Below are 18,364 nucleotides of genomic sequence, written 5' to 3'. Positions count from 1 at the left end.
AGAGAGGATTTGAATGCATCTATCCCTTTACTGGTGTAATTTGGCAGAAAACAACTGTCCTGTAACTCCTTTCAACTCAGCAGCACTAAATGTCTAAATAAACCCCACACACTTTTGGTTTGTTTGGTTTGGATTTTTTTAATTTGGTCCCTGATAGACCTCTCTTTCACTCACTTTTGAGGCTTGATGTCAGGTCTGCTCCTGGGCCCTTTCTATATTGCCCGGGTTCCTTGCTTGCTGTCTTTTTCCTGCCTGCTCCATCTTGCATTCCAGGCAGTTCTGCCGAGCTGAACAGAAAGGGAAAGTAGTCTTCCCCTCTGTCTTCCTCCCCAGGAAGACCCAGACTGCTGCAGACTCAGAATCAGGTAAACATTACATTMCATTCTTCTCTCTGCCTTTAACTGGTGCAGCTCTTTTAACAGAACACCCCACAGTTACACAGTAATGAATGAGGTGAAACACTTCTGCTGTTTGTCTTGTATGCTCTGGATCWAAAGAACTCTGTAGTGTGCAGGAGTTTGTGCATATACATCACCATATGGATTAGGCTGAGAGGACTCCACAGGAAAAACATGGCAATGTTTGTTTTTTAAGGTGCTGCAGGTAAGTAGCATGAGTTAGATTGGAGCAGTGCCCTAGGAGAAGCATAGTAGCATCTACACTTTCTGTTTTTAAACACTGCAGATGAGCAGCATGGTAAGTTCCTTGGATGGTATGAGATATTATGTCTGCTTTCCACTCTCTTGCTAGAGAAGGACCCTCTTTCATCCTCTGAGTAAATACCCTTGAGCACTTTTGTGAGGCAGGAAGTGCCTGAGGACATGCAGGGTAACCTGCCTGAGGTCAGTGAGGAGGGTTTCTGTGTTCCAAACTCCGCCCAGTTATTTAGGGAAAAGAAAATAATCGCTCAGACAATCTGAGAGTTTTAAGTTTTGGCTTAAGACATGATATGTTTAATGTGGAAATTTAGGAAAAGTGATTTAATTCCTTCATACTTTMTTTTGCATCAGGTGAAATCCCAGACAGAGATGAGGAAGACTCCGGTGTCTGAAGCCAGGAAAACACCCGTAACTCAGACTCCAAGTCAGGCCAGCAGTTCCCAGTTTATCCCCATTCATCACCCAGGAGCCTTCCCTCCCCTTCCTAGCCGGCCAGGTAATGTGCATCATTCTTTTGAAGTGTCATTTATGTCATTGAAGTGACTGCATTGAAAATCCTGTAATAGTGGTTGGTACAGTCTCTGAAGGTAGGGGCTGTTAATGAACATGGATTTTCCTGTTGAAAATCTTACCAAGTAGTAAAGAAGGGGCATTCCAGATCTGAARTGAGATGACTAAGATTCCTTGTGCTTTGGCATTGAGGTCTGACATGAAATCTGCCTCCTGCCTTCTGGTATATACTGGGTGTGAGATCAAGGAACTTCACGCTAGGCTCTTTGTGTAGTTAGTCTGAACATGACAAAGCCTTCTGCTAGCACTGCTTCTGAAGCATTCCCTGGGCTTCAGACTCCATTGCAAAAGATCAATCACACTACTTGCTTTAAAACTTTCTTTCGTAGTGGTGCTCATGTTTGAAGCTGTAGTTTGCGTGATATCATTTGCCACTGTGGATGCACTGCATGTCCTGTTTTGCTGTGGAGTGTGCCTGTCATACCTTGCTATCCATGTTTGTTCATGGAATAACAGGAAGCTGCATCTTCCCTGCACCTGTTACATGGAGCTCCTCAATATAAGACAGACATCTTCCCTGTCCCAAAGTTAGCGTAAAATCTGTGAGACACAAAATTAAAGCTTGCCTTCCAAACCTGGCTTTTCAGTGTGAACTACAGGGAAGGAATTGATCTTACAGATAWGAGGATTTGTTTGGTTTTCATCTGTCTCTCTCTAAATTAATCCAGAGACTAGGGATCCTCTGGGAGGAGGCAGTAGATTAACTGTATTGATTGCTTCTGTTTGTTCCTGCAGAAATTTAGTCCCTGAAAATGTGTTTGAAGGGGAGGGAACTTCAGGGGTAAAGCATTAAAAACCCCAGAAAGATGAAGGAAAAAGGTAGTGAGGGTCCAAAAAAGCAGGGAGATTGAGGAGGGGACACAGAGAAGGGGAAATGTATGATTTTCAGATGCTGCCTTTGCTGACAGCTGTCAGTGCCTGGAATATTGCAAGAAAACTCCAGAGCAAACTCTGAATCCCTATGTGATCACAGCCATGTATATGCCAAAGTGAGGAAGGACATTGCAGTGCATGTATGCAGACTAGTGCCTCCTTTTCTAAATAAGCMGCATAGGAAGAGAAGTCCAACTAAAAGCCTTCAGGAGGGAGCTGTATGCACTGCCAAATTGGATCAAAGGTGCATTTTTTATCTTTTCCAGGATTTCCACCTCCAACGTATGTTGTCCCCCCTCCTGTGGCTTTCTCCATGAGCACGGGGTACACCTTCCCAGGTGGTGTTTCTGTCCCAGGAACCTTCCTCCAGCCCACAGCTCACTCGCCTGCAGGAAACCAGGTGCAAGGTGGGAAACAGTCCCACATTCCTTACAGCCAGCAACGGCCCTCTGGACCAGGGCCAATGACCCAGGGACCTCAGCAAACACCACCTCCTTCCCAGCAACCCCTCTCATCTTTACCAGCTCAGGCAACAGCACAGTCCGCARGCCAGTTACAGGTCCAAGCTCTGGCCCAGCAGCAGCAGCAGTCCCCCACAAAAGCTGTGCAGGGCCTGGGGAAGAGCCCACCACACCACTCCGGATTCCAGCAGGTAAACTTGGTCTGTGCTACATGCTAGGCTTTATTTAAAAACAAATGGCAGTGTTCAAGACTTGTCTTCCTGGRTTACATTTTAAAATTGTCGTTAAAGAATTTGTTGATTGTGAACTTCTGGGCAAATTTGAAAATGAGCTGGAGTTTGGTGGGTGTGAACATATGATGCTGTAACTGAAAGGAAGATATGTACTGGAATKGAATGCTTTCTGTCATCAATTTGCTGTGTGTTTCTGTTTATAGACCAAGTATGGAGGTGGTATATCTGTCTCAGGCCTTTCTAGTTTTCTTGTGCGTGTGATGAGGACTGAATGTGAACCTCCACCTGCACTCTCCTTTTGGTAACTGCTTGCAGTATCAGTTCCCTTACAGCCCTTAGTTCTTTGCTCACCTTGTGCTGGAGAAAATCTCCCTTCTGGCAAATCTGGACCTGATGGTGAGCCCCTCCTTGTGTTCTGGGCAGCAAAATGATGCTGGCTCAGCACCTTCCTAAAGGTTYACTTTGTGGGCTTTTAGTTTATAARGTACTGGATTAGAGTAAGGATTATACTTGGCTATTGGTTTAAAGTTTGACTAGAGAGTGTTAGATGCCTGTGGAGATTGCTTTTGGTGAATAACACAGACATTCCACAAACTTTGCTATCATGCGTAGGCCAGGCTGACAGCATGGATGCAGTTAGGCATTCAGGTCATACTAATTAGTTCCTCCCCACTGGTGAAATCCCATGTCTCTGCCTCAGTATCCACAGACAGACTCGTCGAAGCAGCTCTGGAACCCCCCTCAAGTCCAGGGCTCCCTGGGGAAGATCATGCCTGTAAAGCAGCCCTATTACCTGCAGGCCCAGGACCCTCTCAAACTCTTTGAACAGTCATTACAGCCTCCTGTGATGCAACAGCAACCTCTGGAGAAAAAAATGAAGCCTTTCCCAATGGAGCCATATAACCAGAACCCCTCAGAAGTCAAGGTGCCAGAATATTACTGGGACTCTTCCTATGGCATGACTGATAAAAGGGTGATGGCCCAGCAGTCGAACATGGACCGCAGGGGAAAGCGGCAGGGAGTCTTCCGCTCCGAGCAGGACGCTGTCTCCAGGATGACTTTTGAGGTAAGATCTGTGTTGCAAGTGGGGAAAACCGAGGCTCTGGTATTCCTGACATCTTGTGAAGTTTTCCTGTTTCAGGAATGTCCTCGGGTCCCAATTAGGTCAATGTGAGCCTATTTAGAAGAGACCCGAATGTCAGTACGTGGGGTTCCAGCGCGAAGTGATGAATTCTCGATTTTAGTTGGCTGTGTGCGGGTTCAGTCTCTTGGAAAACTGSTTTCAAGTCGGTCTAAGTCTTGTTCAGTTTGGATGTGACATCTGCCAGGTCGAAAAACATGGCAGCTGATAGTTTTGGGGAAAATTCTTGTCTGGCAACTGATGAAAACCATAAAAACCACCCAAATAATTGTGGTTGAATTACTACACTTTAGGTCAACTCCTAGCACTGCTATAGTGAATTGAATGGCCAAGGCTGCAGTATTCAGGTTGGGCAATCAAGGATGGTAGCAGCAGTCTTGTCTTGGATTTTTTTGTTAGTTTGTTTTTCCTGAAAATCCCACCATACTGAGAGAGCTAAGTGTCTTCCTTAGCTCCTGGTTGCAGTAATGGAATACTTTGCTTCTGTTCATGGGGTTGTGCTGCTTGTTGCTGTTTATAAACCCAGCAATCTCTGGTATTCATTGAGAGGCCTGGAGTTGTCTGTGAGTGCTTTTGGTGATATTTATGAGTAGGCTTAAAAAGAGGCCTCTATAAACCTTTGGTTGGAGGTGCCTCTGTAAATGCATTCAGGACATGGAGAAAGTCAGCTGAGATCGTTTGGCTCATCCTTCCAAGAGAAAAGCCGGACAATGTACCRGAGTCTGCCCCTACCCTGATGTCAGATTGTGGTTTTTAGCTGGAGGTAGGGTCTAAGTCTTGTCCTCATTCCTAAAAGGGAAACCTTGCCTAGGTGCCAGCACACTGTGCTACAGAGAGAAGCCTGTGATGCTTGTGCTTTAAGCATCCCTCACAAAAGTCAAGATGTCYCGTCTGACCAGCACTTTGCAGATTTCACTGGCCCAGGGGCGGCTGGTCAGCTGTGTGTTGGCATAGCAGCCATCACCAGTGGAAATAAGTCTCSTGGGATTTAAACTCCGCAAATAGAGAAAAGAAGATGCAAATGTAATTTTACTTGAAACCTAAATTACTCRCAGGTCAGCTGTAGAAGAATGATGTTAAGATTTTGTTTGTTGTCCTTGCATGTGGAAACAGGTTCAGTATGTGGYATGGATGCAAGGGGAAGCACACCCCCACCAGTTAAAGCTCCCTGCTGTCACTTTGGTGTGTGGCACTCTCTCCGTGCAGTTCGGCCATGTGGCTGGTGATGGTTTCTGCTCAGAGATCTCTCTGTATGTGCCTCAGCACCACTCTCACCTTGCCCTCTGCATGCTGCCTTCTGCCTTCTTCTTGCTGTTCTCTCTTCTGCTCTGGCTTAGCCTCACTGTCTCTGGCTGTTCTTTCTGCCTTCCGTTGTCTCACTGTGCTCATTTCTGTCACTAGGACCCCAAGAGCTCCCCTCTGCTTCCTCCGGACCTGTTAAAGAGTCTGGCTGCCTTGGAGGAGGAGGAAGAGCTGATTTTCTCTAATCCTCCTGATCTTTACCCAGCTCTGCTGGGGCCTCTCGCCTCTCTTCCTGGACGAAGCCTCTTTGTATGTATTTGATGTAATACTGCTGCTTCTCACTCTTAACTGGCATCTCTTTCTTCTGTGAAATAATAAGAAATATGAAATTCCTTTCTCTGCCCACCCCTCCTGTCTACTTCCCTGCTTTACCTTTGGGCTAGTTTTCAGGGAGGACCATGATACAGCTTTTGGGCTGAATTCGGGCCTGCTAATTTGCTCAGAAATCAGAATAACTGTGGGTTTTCTGTAAGTACAGTCCAACAGGAGATGTGTTGATGCATCATTTAATGCAGTTGCTCTTCTGCAGTTGTTTGGGCTTATAATAAAGAGCAGGGGGGGACACTGCTTGGACTGTGGGGAGTGAGCAGAGCAAGGGTGTAGTGATAGGACAAGGGGTAGTGGCTTCAAACTGGCAGAGAATAGGTTAAGATGAGATATTAGGGGGAAAATTTTCCCTGTGAGGGTAGTGAGAASCTGTGGTTGCCCCTGGATCCCTGGAAGTGTTCAAGGCCAGGTTGGTCAGGGCTTGGAGCAGCCTGGGACAGTGGGAGTTGTCTCAGGGCAGGGGGATGGAGTGAGATGAGCTTTAAGGGCCCTTTCAACCTAGGCCATTCTACAATTCTGTGATACGATTCTATGATTGTAATACGCATGTAAAATCTCCATAGAGGCAGGGGTATGCTGCCCTATTCAATGCAGAAAAGATAGTAAAAGTGAAAGATGGCTTTGGAAGAAAAAAGCAATTAACTGGATAAATACACAGTAACTCTTCTAGAATTACAGTCATTTTTGACAGAGGGGTTTTCTTCCTGCCTTTTTGTATTGAAACCTTCCTAGTTCACCAGCTGGAGGCTCTCAGAGCTGTTGAATTTGTAAATTACCTCTAAAAGTGCAGCCTGCCTTTCTTGAGTGGCTACAAGCATATTCGTTAAATCCTACTCATCCAGATTAGTAGCAGTAACAAAGAATTATTTGTGATTCTACTCAAAATCTMTGATTAAGCCTGTTCCTCCGTTATTTTATGTGCCATCCCAAGGAGCCAGTTGCAAGATAGATGCTCATTTCTAACTCATTAGATAACTTTGCTAAGAAACTAATAGCTGCTGCTTCAGCAGCTTCCTTGGAAGCTCCTACTGTGGTGTTTGCTGACAAATGGAAGGAAATCCTTCGCTGTGCAAGCCATGTGGATATGCAGAGTGGGAATTTTGTCTGTCTTTTAAAACATGCTTTCAAAGTAATGAGCTGTTATTTTGAAGATCTAACAAGCTAGGGGCCGCTTGCCGAGAATGTGAGGCTGTTTGTCTTAAGTTTACAGGATGAAAACAAAGATATTCCAGATACTGTGACTGTTAAAGACAGAGGGATGCTAGTTCAGGTTTTTGTGGTTTGAATACAAAATTTAAAAACATCTGAGATGCTGAGCTGATAGGAGTGCAAGAGAGGTTTTATTTGTAACAAGACTACAGCTTTTATTTTGGTTGACACACATTTTTACTTATGGTTTACTAATCCTATGGCTTGGTGATCCAGATGCTAAATTTGGTGATGTTCATTGTCTACCAGCTAAGCTTGATWTTTTTTTTTTGTTTCTGTGTCAGTGATAACTTACCTATTTCTTCTCCAAATAGACTTGTTTCAAAGACACTRTTTTTCACTCCTTAATCATAGTAAGAACTGAACAGAAAGACAAGAAATATGCTGGAAATAACAGCTGTATGAGAGGGAGGTGGCATAAATGATGGAAAAGAGGTCATGGTCCATAATAACTTTACATGGAAGCCCAGGGGAGTTTTGTAATTTTTGTTTTAAACATTTGGGTTGAGGTTTTTCACTTCCTCTCTACAGTAATTTATAATGGAAATGAGAGAGTGCTAAATGATGCTTGGACTGTCTAACCTAATTAAAAAAGCACTTGCCTGCTCTTGCTGTCTAAGAACATCTCTGCCATGGAGATKCTCTCAGAACTGAAAAAATGTTCCGTCAGTAGCCACATACAAGAGTCTTTATCTTGTCTGAAGGAGTCCTCTGGTCATTGGGAAGGATCCTGTCTCCCTTGTACRAAGTTTTACAGAACCATAATATATTTTTGGCAAGGATCTCCCCTCTAGATGTATCAGAGTATTAGGTGTTGGATTTGAAAAGCTGTTCTGGTAGTGAGGCTTGCCTGAGACTCTCAGCTGTCATGTTTGTTGATTTTTAGATTATTAATTACAGGTAGTATAAACTATTGATTTTTGGCACTTGCTAGCTTGCCCCCCCCYGTCCTCCAAGGAGCTAAAATGCAAGAAATATTGTAAATGTGACCAAATCCACTTGGTGGTTTCTGATCACACACTTTTTCGTTGTGCTCCCTACACTGAGTACTAACTGCCCTTTTCCCCTTTTGGGTTTCTGAAGAAGTCCCTGCTGGAAAAACCATCAGAACTGATGTCTCAGTCATCGTCTTTCCTGTCCCTCAGTGGCTTTTCTCTTAATCAGGTGAGTGAGAACCAGAGTCCAACACCTTTTGCTGTTTCAGCTTGCAGTTAAGCCAGTGGAAAACCTGAAAGAAATTCACATGGATACCTAATTTCAGTCTGTATCAACCTTAATCTTTGCCTTTATCAGTTTGCTTCCCAAATTCATCTTAGCTGTATCTCTGCAGATGTACTCTTGAATCTTGGCTGAGTTCATGGGCCCTTTGCTCTCAGAGRAGTCATGGAATTGACTGAAAAGGTGCATCTCAGGGTGCTGTGGTGTGTAGGTTTTCATTTCCAGAGCAATGAATTTCCTGTTCTCTTCCAGAGAATTGAGCATGGTCTTGATWCAACTTTTCTGAGTGCCAGAATTCTGAAGATTTTGTGAAGACTTTTCACTCCAGCCTGGAGAAATCTGTCCTGATTCAGAATGTGATGGATTTAAATTAAATGGTCAAAGAAGATGGGTCTGGGAAGTGAAAAAGGCGTTAGGAAATTTATTGAACTGTAATTGTTTACTTTGTACAGTCTCGGTGTTTGAAATAAATCTAATACCTAAGCTCTTATATTGTTTGTTTTTTTTCCAGGAAAGATATCCAAACAACAGCATGTTCAATGAGGTATATGGAAAAAACATGAATACCAGCACAAAAACGGAAGTCACCCCTTCAGTTCCCCATCAGGAGACTTCACTCTATTCTCTCTTTGAAGGGACTCCRTGGTCTCCATCCCTTCCAGCCAGCTCAGGTAGTCCTGGTATGGTATTTCTTGTGTCTAGTGCTTTAAGAGGATTTGAGTGCATTCCAAACCAACTGCAAGTTATATGTAACTGGAAAAAAAAAAAAAAAAAAAAAAAAAAAAAAAAAAAAAAAAAAAAAAAAAAAAAAAAAAACCACAAAAAAAAAACCAAGGGGAAAAAAGAGAACCCACTGAAACTTGCTTGACAGGGTCTCTGAAGGTTTCTGGTTGACTTTATATATCCTTAGAAATACAAGGAGGGATTCTGTAATTAATATGGTGCAAGAACCTGGATTTTAATTTAAGTAGTTGAGCAGGATAAATGTTGTAGGAGGTGTTAAATCCTGAAATCTTTTTAACTCAGTTTCCTGACAGCCACTTGGGAGTAGGGTTTCAATTCAGACATCCATATACTTTGTGTTGCCTTTTTTTTTTTKGAAAAAGCTGCTGGAACTGGATTTCATAATGTAGATATTTGAAAAACRAACTGTATGACTGAAGAGTGGAGGAAAATAGAACAGTAATGGTTTTTGYTGGTTTGGKTTTTTTACTGTTAAGCAGTCCACAAAGCAAAACAGCTTCTTTGTTAGTAATTATCTTCAATAAACCATAATTATTAWGCCATAATTGTAATCTCAGTGAAAATCCAGAAGAGTGTGAGAGAAGAATTAGTTGAATCTAGGAAATTAGGGGATTTTAAATAATATCTGCACTGGATGAGATGTTTGGTGGTACTTTTGCAACCAACCAGGAAAAGCCATTGTGGGTGAAATGAAGGAAGGTGCGAAGTGCTTTTATTTGAGCATGATTTTTGGCACACATGTCCTCAGCTACTTCTCCCTTCACTTCTTCATTTACTCTGTCCTGCCTGCAGACAGGCTGCTTCAATGCTCTCTCTCATCTTTTGCTCACTGTTGGGTTCTGGTCTGAATTGCTTTGATCTCACAGAAGTGTGCAGCTTGGGAGTTGAAGTTGTAAACTTGCAAACTCCTCAAGGTTTAATCCATTTTTTCTATTAGTTTTTCAAGCTTGGAGACAGTTCTTCTTTTAGTTTGAGACAATGTCTTCAAGGGACATGGGGAAAACTGGCTTTGCCTAGCCAGCCTTCATGAGGTTTCCTGGGTTTTGTTTTTCTGGTAAACATTAAACACAGTCATTCTAGTCTTGTAAGTATTTCACTCAGAACATAGGAATTGGCATTATACACATGTAATGGAGGGATGAAAGCTGGCCTTCAGCATTGTAACAAACTGGGTGATGGCAGAATTCGCAGCAGCACTAAGAAATTCAAAACTGGGAGGCTCCTGTTGTCTCTGCTGACCTTTTTTTCCTCTTGTCTTGTAATCCTTAGATCATTCAACACCAGCCAGCCAGTCTCCTCACTCCTCCAACCCCAGCAGTTTGCCAAGCTCCCCTCCAACCCATAACCACAATTCCGTTCCCTTTTCCAACTTTGGACCCATTGGGACTCCAGACAGCAGAGACCGGAGAGTCGCAGACCGCTGGAAAACAGATAAGCCAGGTGAGTGCTGGGCTCCAGGTTAGCACAGAGCTGTCAGACCATCAGCTGATGGCATTTGTTTTGCACTGGTTTTGCCACRTCACTTTGAACTTGTCTTTCTGCCATTTTAGCAATGGGAGGTTTTGGTCTGGACTATCTCCCAGCAACATCATCCTCTTCGGAGAGCAGCTGGCACCAGTCCAGTGCTCCCAGCGGTACCTGGGCAGCCCAAGGCCCTCCCACCATGGAGGACTCCTCAGCTGTGCTTATGGAGAGCCTGAAGGTTCGTTTGGCTGGGGCTGTGCCCAGGGATGGGTCTGCGGGGCTGGACAGTCCCCTGGTGGGTGTTGGAAGTGTCAGAGTCCAGTGCCAGAAGCCCAAAGCTTTTCCTGCGGATTCACTTACACAGGCAGTGTGAGAAGTGTCACCAGTGCAGGAGGACATCACAAATTTCCAGTTCTTGCTGGTTTTGAGAATTTGGTGTAACAAATCCAGGCTGGCAGAACTGGAAGAAATTTTAACATTAAGTTTGACGAGTCTAAGATTAGTAATAGTTAACGTGGGATGAATTTTTAYGGTAGTGAGTATTCTGAAGGAGCATAAGGTTCTTCCAAGGAGCCTCTTTTTAGAAGGTCTTCTTTGATGCCTGATTAATTTTAGTGATTAGCCAGGTGTGAGTGATAAAGAGGGAGAATGTGGAACATGGTGTCTGCTTTCCCATGTGACTGGGGGGCTGTATGACACAAGGGATGCTAGTGTTGGCTGTTTGYTTGCAGTCCATCTGGTCCAGTTCCATGATGCACCCTGGGCCCTCGGCCCTGGAGCAGCTGTTGATGCAGCAGAAGCAGAAGCAGCAGCGTGGACAAGGCGCCATGAACCCACCACATTGAGACAGAGGAGACCACCTTTGCAACGACGGCTCCATAAACCATGGCATGTTGGGTCTGCGGGACTGGCACCAGAGTCCTGCGCAGGTGGCAGCCCTCTCTTCTGTTCCTTGCTGTCAGGAGGGCATAAGTGCTCCACCRACCCACTGAGTGTGCACAAAACGTCTGCAGTGCAAGCAAACAACATCAGGAACTCTCCCATCCCCGGGCCCTTCGGAGGGAGAGAGGAACTGCTGTTTGGCTCACTCAGTAACCCGATATCACCGCCTCTCACCTTCTCCATCGTGCATGTCCCCAGCCACATGGGAAGTAAAAGCTGAGAGCAAAGGGCAGATGGGAGAAGCCAATGAGAACTTCTTGATCCTTTTCCTCTCTTTGGGGGAGATACAATAGGAATCCATTAATGATTGCTTCGCTGACTGAGAATGTAGTTGAAATTACTCCTAAACATCATTATTACTATCTCAGTAGTAAGATCACACTGAATTCTTCCGTACACAGACATGCTTCATAGTCAGTGTGTAGCAATGAGAGCCCCAGTTGCTGCCCTGGTCACAGCRGATGGTGGCGAGGGGGAGTTCTGTCTCCTGGGCTAGTGAAGGAGTTTCATGAAGGAGAGTCTGGCACTTGGCACCGCTTCACCCGTAGGCTTTGGGTGGGTTAGAGACTCCAGCATGAAATGCCCTTCTCTCAGTAGGTGTTTGAACTATAAGGGGTGACATGGGGCATTGCAGCACTCTGCTGAAAAGCAAGTTAACTGCTAAGGGGTTTTAAATTAATGTGTGATTCCTGTACATTTTACTGTAGCATAGTGGCTAGCCCCAGAAAGGGCRGGCTAGTCTGTGCATTCACAGCCTGACTCATTTTAATAGGTAGGTAGAAAGCTTTCAATGGGGGTTTTTCATTTTGTTTTTGTTTTTCTCTTTCCATCCTCCCATCTTCGCTGAACACTCGTAGTTTCATTACCATGGCAGAAAATAGTCAGGGGTCCAGCAGGGCTGGGTGAATCCGACAGCCAGCCCAGACAGCGCGGGGTGTCCGCACGCCTGGCGAGGCACAGGTGAGCTCTGCACAAACCTGTCCCAGCTGCAGCCCCAGGCTTTCAGTGCCAGAAGCAAATCTGAGGCACCATGGACACACGGAAACAGCACGGTGCTGTTCGTAGATGAAAAGGTGCAGAAGGGAAAAGGAAAAACGTTTTTATTTGCTATTTATTAGGGGGAAGGAAGACTGGAAGCTTTGTTAAAGAAAGGAGCAGCATTTTTGTTAGGTTTCCCAGGGAAGTTACGGAAACAGTCTCGGTGTTCATTTGCTGTTATTAGCGGTAGGGGTTTGTGTGATGATTCAGGATCTTTGGGCTGGAATTCAGCTGCAAAGCAAAGCACATGCAGGAGCCGAAGCGACACTGGAGTCTGGGCAGCCCCAGAGAATGCAAAAAGGGAAAGCGGAGGAGACCCGGCACCCTCAGGGGTACGAGCAGCTCCCCACAAGCTCCACCTTAGCAACATCACTGTTCTGTGTTGCATTTTGAAGCTGTATTTTCTTTACCGAGTCCAAAAAGTGAAGTTCCCAGCCAGCAGTAATCCAGCCCACCGTGTGTGTCCCCTYCAGCCCTCCCGCTGTGTGTCCGAGCTGTGCCCAGGCAGCTGTGACATTCCCGTGTTGCACCGTCACTGACTCTTGCACCCCAGACGAGCTAACCAGGAGCACCATCTCGCTCCCGGCCGCGCCAGCTCCCAGCTGCACCGTTCCACTTGTGCATGAGCGCCCGGCCTCGGGAATGCGTCTGACCCCGCCCATCCTCCARCACCTGGGGGAGCCAGGGAAGGGGCCCCCAACAGAAACTGGTTTGTGTCGTAAGCTTTTTTTGTGTTTTCTGTCTGTCTGTGCAAGAACTGCAGCTGCTGAAATCAGCTTTGCCTTTAATTAAACCATGTTCTCTCCATCCAGGTCTGCGTGTAGCATTATTTCCTGTGTGACTTGGCTTCAGGCCTTTAAAAACACGTTACTTTTCTGGAGAAGTCAGAAGGTTTGATTTTTAATTGGAAAGAGACCCAAATGAATCACAGCGATTCTGGCTTGGGCTTGGTGCAGATAATTGGGTTGTGGTTTTGTGCTGCCTGTGTAGTGTGTTTTCACGTACTGAACCAAAAATATAGGATGGGAGCAGCTTGCAGAGCTTCTCCTTAGTTGCAGGCTCATCCTGGTAGAGCACGTGCAGTGGGAGTGGAGGACATGGATTCTTCTACCAGTGACCAAACTGCAGGCCAGGATGCTCACTGCTTTCATGCTTCCAGGTGTGTCACAGAAAACTCCAGACATGTTCTGGGTTTGAAATGACAGGTATTTATTTTTTCCACAATAATTTCCTTTAAAAATAAATGTAATATTTAGGTTAATGAGGTAGTGGGATTGTCCAGGACTTGTGATAGAATCCAGAGTGGGGAAGCCCCTGCCCTTAGCACCTTTGGAGCAAAGCTTTGGGATTCCAGGCTGTGTCTTTCTAAGTTACTCTCTCTTCTGACTGATCAGGAAAAGCTTTGAAGCACGGCTCCTGATGGTGAAAAAAAATGTCTGCTTTTATTGCTGGGAGTTTTTAAGTCCCTGTAAATTTGAATTGTGGTTTGGAGCAGGGCTAAGGCTGTGGGGTGTCTCCTGAGCTCTTGGGGTCAGCAGTTGTGTTCTAAGGAGGCAAATGCTTTCCTGGTCTATAGCTTCCTGAACATCACTTCCCCTTTGGTATCTGCTGGCAGGGCTGTAAATGCAGGTTACACCACCCTCCTGTGGGTGTTCCCAGCTCCTGACATTTCTGTGTAAAAGCTCTTCCAAGGATGAGGGAACAGGGCAAATCTCTTGGCAAGCACAGRATTTAGGAATGAATGTATTCCTAACAGGAGTTAGCAATTTACCAAGTTCCTGTTTTACACAACAACATGAAAGGTAAAACAAAATACAAAGTTTTCAATACACGTAGCAGTAACATTTAAAGTTCATTTTCAGGTGCAGGGATTAATACGCAAACTACRTAATGGCAACAGTTGAATTCTTCTCTCCACAACTTTGAGCTCTTCTGAAATCACTTCTCTGGGTGTTCAGTGTTGGGCTGTTGAACGAATGCAGATGGGAAGATGCCAATCTTTCCCTTGCACTGGCCTTCAAACCAATCTTCATTCACTGGAAGGGAAAATTGACACAGGAGCATAATCCACGTGCTGCCAACAGGCCTGACCATCACCTTTTAAAGCTATTTCTGCTTGTAAAACTTTGAGCCTGCTAGACCTGGTACGAGTGTGGAATGTGGAGGAAAGGGAGGAATGAGGAAGAAAGTAAAGCTGTGATGTAAGGAATGTCAAATGGGGGTGGGAAATTGGATCAGAGACCAAGGGGCTTGGAAACTRCCCTAAGTGGAAGCGGTCAGTGTGGAGAGCGAGGAAATAACCTAAGGCCTTGATCTGTCCTCTTCAGGATACATCTGAAGTGTATTGTCAGCTGGTTTTCACATTCACATAAAAACCCTAAAATGCACAGAACGTCTGCCACCCTGGGCTGAGCAAAGCCTGTGAGCTCTGAAGATCTTGCTGTGGGGGAACCAAATGAAGCAAGAACCAGCCATGTATTGGGAAATACTTACCTCTGCAATGAAGGGGAAGGTAGGGTTTTGCAGTTAAGGGGGTCATCAGCACTGCATGGTGCAAAAACTGACCTGTCTGAGGGTAGAGGGGAGCCTCTTATTGGGTGCTGCTGCCAAAGCCTGCCAGCCTCCACAGATTAGGGACAGAACTACAGATGTGAAGTACATAARGGTTTTTTGCCTTTAAAACTTAATCCTGATGTGTTGATTTCAATCAGAGGCTCAAGTGAGGAGGTGARTATGCCTTGTGTATGTAATTCTTCATTGATCTTCTGTGATTCAGTCTGTATTTAAGCCTTAACTCCCACAGAACTACTGAAGACTAATATTGAACAGGATTGAGACTAATGGAAGATTGTACCCTTAACAAGAAAAGCAGATGAAAAAAGGTTYCAGGTGAAAGGAAGAGTCTGCTCCTGTTGTGGAGATGGCAGCCACAGTGACACACCTCCTTGAAAAAATCCACTGTGATCAGTAAGCTTAAACACAACCCAAGGAGAACTCCTGTCTTAAATGCTTGGGAAGGAGGTGGTGGAACAGGACTGAGATGAAAACATGTAGGAAGAAGTGTGTGTATCAGGGATGTGTGGATAGGAATCCCACAGAGCTGCAGGGCTCTGCAGCTGCCACACCATCCTCCCTCACTAGAGCTGGGCGGGTCCCTCTCCCTTCTCCTGTCCCAGGAGGAGCAGGATTACCTTTGGATAAAACAAGGATCACGTCTCCTGCCTGAAACTCCAGGTCTTCAGGTTGGGTGGCTTCGTAACTGTACTGAGCTACAACGTGGGTTGGTGCCATGGCCTCCTCCTGCAGAGACTCCTGTGGTTTGCTGTCTGCTACAAATCCCGGTCCCTAGGGCAGGCAAGAAGCTGCTGAGAGCATCATCCCTTGGCATCTTTCCTCGGTACCAGGGCAAGAGAGGTGTGTGCTCCTTCTCTCCAGCCCTGCCTTTCCCGAGGTCACAGGCTTCTGCTGAAAGCCACAGACCTGTGCTTGTTGCAAGGAGCAGGAAGAGCAGGTGCCTGCCCCTGGAGCCATCACTGACCTCTGTGCCATCGCACCACACTGTCAGGCAGTTGTCCTTGCTCTGGCCCCAGGCTGCCTGCAGGTTCTCTGCACTCAGAGTCACCAGCTCACGGCTCTCTGCAGGCTTGTACCTGGCATGCAGGGGATGTGGGTCAGCAGCCCTGGAACACAGCCCTGGCTCCCTGGGGCGGGCAGTGCCTCACCTCAGCTCCGTGTGCTCGGGCTGCAGCTCCAGCTTCTTGCAAACCAGCTGCAGCAGCTCCCTGGAGGAGAGGCCTGGATCRACTCTCAGGGCAACTGTGAATTTGTAATGCACCTTGAGGACGTGGGGACTGGAGAGGGTTGGTTCAGCCTCCTGTGGGCAGGAAAGGGGATATCACCTTGTGTCTCTTGGCAAGGGCAGGGACCTGTGCTTGCCTGAGTTGGATTGTGCCTCCCAAACTCTGGTTGGATGTGGTTGGCAGCCCCGGGCTTATCCCAGAAGAAAGCTCAGTAACAGATTCAGCCCTTGGCACTGAATTGTGGGATTGGGATGATCAAATTAGAGTTGTGACCACCCTCCAACCCCCTCATTCCTTTTTTTTTTTAGTTGAAATTGCTGTATTTTCCCATCTCTCTTCCCAGTGTGACCTGATGTGCTGACCCTGCCCAGGATCATGTGCATTCCAGCCAAACTCTCTATTTCTCCCTTCTCCAGTGCCTCAAGTCGACTAAGATGAGAGTCATACGGTGGCTCTGGTCACAGCCCTGGGGCCACCAGAGGTTGGACCTGGAGGAGAMCTGCCAAAAAGCAGCCCTAAGTCTTCTGGTAACTGTAGATTTATAGGAGCAGCAGGACCTCAGGGTCCTCACAGGACATTACCTTTGCTGCGTCTCTCGGCTGTGTTGCAGCAGCAGGAACGTAATCTGGGGAGGAGAGAGAAGGTGGCTTAGGAGGTGGGATGGGGTAAACACTGCATAAACACAGTCAGAGCTCCTGCAGTCCATGGTGATCTCCAGCAACACCAACCAACCCTGGGGCCACTGGTGCTCCCTCAGTGGATGTGACATCTGCCACAGGGGGTCATCTGTAAGGTCTGGATACAGACACAGAACAGGGGGTTGTGCTCTGTGCTTTTGCTCCTGCAGGGATGGGAGCTTGAGGGCTGGGATGTCTTTCATGTCTTTCAAAAAAGATAAACGTGTGAGCACCTGCTTTTAGTGTATTTGCTCTGTGGATCTCCCTAGATCCACCCTGAAAACYGAAGGCAATCCCTGTCCCTCACTGGGGTTGTAGAGCTGAGCTCAGACCTCCAGGCAGGGTGATTTTATCCATTTGTGGAAGCCTCTTCACAAGGATCTGATTTGCATTTCAGCAGTGCTTTGGCACAACTGTGCTCACTCCAGGACGAGCCTGAGCTGCACTGTTGAACATGGTCCCTCCCACTGAACGATCCGAGATGGCTTTTGGTGCCATAGAGAYGGTCACTGGGATTGTTGTGTCCATGAGGTGTTTGTTCTTAATGCCATGAGCGACAGCCATCTTCTGTGTCASCTCTACCCCTGGGCTCCTGTGAGGTTGCTCTGCTGGGGACATGCACCCTCCTGTCCTTTTGTTCACCATCTCTGCTTCTCCCCACCACCAACTGGCTCGGGCCCTCCTCAGAGCAGGGGGTTGGCAGCTGATTCTCACACAGAGTGGGGCAGGTTGGAAGGGACTACAGTGGGTCATCGGGTCATCCCAGCACACGGCACAGGATTGTGTCCAGACAGGTCTGAAATATCCCCGGTGAGAGAGACTCCACACCCTCTCTGGTCTCTGTTCCAGTGCTTGGTCACTGCACAGGAAAGAAATTCTTCCTTATGTTCAGGTGGAACTTCCTGCACATTGGTTCCTGCCTGTGGCCTCTTGTCCCATTGCTGGGCCCCAGGGAGCAGAGCCTGGTCCTTGCTCTGAGCCCTCTCTGCAGACAGGGACAGGCAGGGATGAGGTCCCCTCTCAGCTGGGTCTCCTCTCCATATACTCCTTTTCTTTACTGGCAGGTTGATGGCCAGACTAGAGTGCAGCACATTAACTGTTGGGCAGCGCAGTCTCTGCACAGGGATATTGATACCCAAAAAGGGTTTTTCCTGCAGCAGTGTGGATGCTRAGGGTAGAGCCCTGTTTCAGCTTCCCAGCATCCTGAACCATCTGTGCTGGGCCTGGTGTCAACTATCTGTGCCCCAGGCCTGGGCTGAGGACACTGGGCAGCAGCAGCCAGGAGCCCCCTTCCCACATCTGATTCCATCCCAGCCCAGCTCACAGCAGCAATGAAAGCACCATGGATGGATGCCGTGCTTGAAGGGGGAACCTGTAAGGAACCTTTAATTCCAAGCTGGCTCTCATATCTCCAGACTCYCGTTAGTCCCTGTGCTAATTTAGAGCACAGAGGGACTTGCTKCCTTCAGGGACCCCACAGACACAATTTCACTCCACCCTCAGCACTGCAAGTGCTGCCTCTGCCTCCTGYTCTAATGTCTCCCGGTCCCTGACTGCAAATGGGGCCAGGAATGAGGGCCCTGCTCTCAGAGGGGAGGGCACAGCAACCCGAAAGGTGCTGCTGGTGTCACCCCGTGCCCCATCCCTGCTGCTGGCGGTGTCACCCCACGTCCCCGTCCCTGCTGCTGGCGGTGTCACCCCGTGTC

The 18,364-nt window shown here is 46.9% G+C and overlaps 2 protein-coding genes across 6 annotated transcripts in view; one reads left to right on the top strand and one right to left on the bottom strand.

The window, feature by feature from the left end:
* The window catches only part of SMG7 (SMG7 nonsense mediated mRNA decay factor), a 51,052-nt gene extending 38,064 nt beyond the window's left edge, over positions 1-12,988 (top strand). For 2 of the 5 annotated variants that reach the window (XM_057379745.1, XM_057379744.1), the window contains exons 15-22: positions 1,011-1,155; positions 2,369-2,754; positions 3,497-3,862; positions 7,859-7,939; positions 8,505-8,673; positions 10,007-10,177; positions 10,288-10,439; positions 10,933-12,988. In XM_057379745.1, coding sequence (XP_057235728.1) covers positions 1,011-1,155; positions 2,369-2,754; positions 3,497-3,862; positions 7,859-7,939; positions 8,505-8,673; positions 10,007-10,177; positions 10,288-10,439; positions 10,933-11,046 — 1,584 coding nt within the window. In that variant the 3' untranslated portion in view covers positions 11,047-12,988. Of the gene's footprint in view, positions 1-1,010; positions 1,156-2,368; positions 2,755-3,496; positions 3,863-5,338; positions 5,489-7,858; positions 7,940-8,504; positions 8,674-10,006; positions 10,178-10,287; positions 10,440-10,932 lie in introns of all 5 variants that reach the window. The other 3 variants (XM_057379747.1, XM_057379748.1, XM_057379746.1) reach the window with 3 other exon arrangements.
* A 387-nt stretch (positions 12,989-13,375) lies between these two features.
* The window catches only part of NCF2 (neutrophil cytosolic factor 2), a 10,594-nt gene continuing 5,605 nt past the window's right edge, over positions 13,376-18,364 (bottom strand). The window contains exons 11-15 of the mRNA XM_057379741.1: positions 16,563-16,606; positions 15,904-16,055; positions 15,720-15,831; positions 15,373-15,526; positions 13,376-14,217 (exon numbers count right to left, since the gene is read on the bottom strand). Of these exons, the coding sequence (XP_057235724.1) occupies positions 14,120-14,217; positions 15,373-15,526; positions 15,720-15,831; positions 15,904-16,055; positions 16,563-16,606 (560 nt within the window). The 3' untranslated portion in view covers positions 13,376-14,119. The remainder of the gene's footprint in view (positions 14,218-15,372; positions 15,527-15,719; positions 15,832-15,903; positions 16,056-16,562; positions 16,607-18,364) is intronic.

Source organism: Malurus melanocephalus, unplaced genomic scaffold (genome assembly GCF_030028575.1).
Source record: "Malurus melanocephalus ecotype Western Australia unplaced genomic scaffold, MMel_1.1 scaffold_419, whole genome shotgun sequence".
Taxonomy (NCBI): Eukaryota; Metazoa; Chordata; class Aves; order Passeriformes; family Maluridae; genus Malurus; species Malurus melanocephalus.
This window is presented reverse-complemented; position numbering and strand designations above follow the sequence as displayed.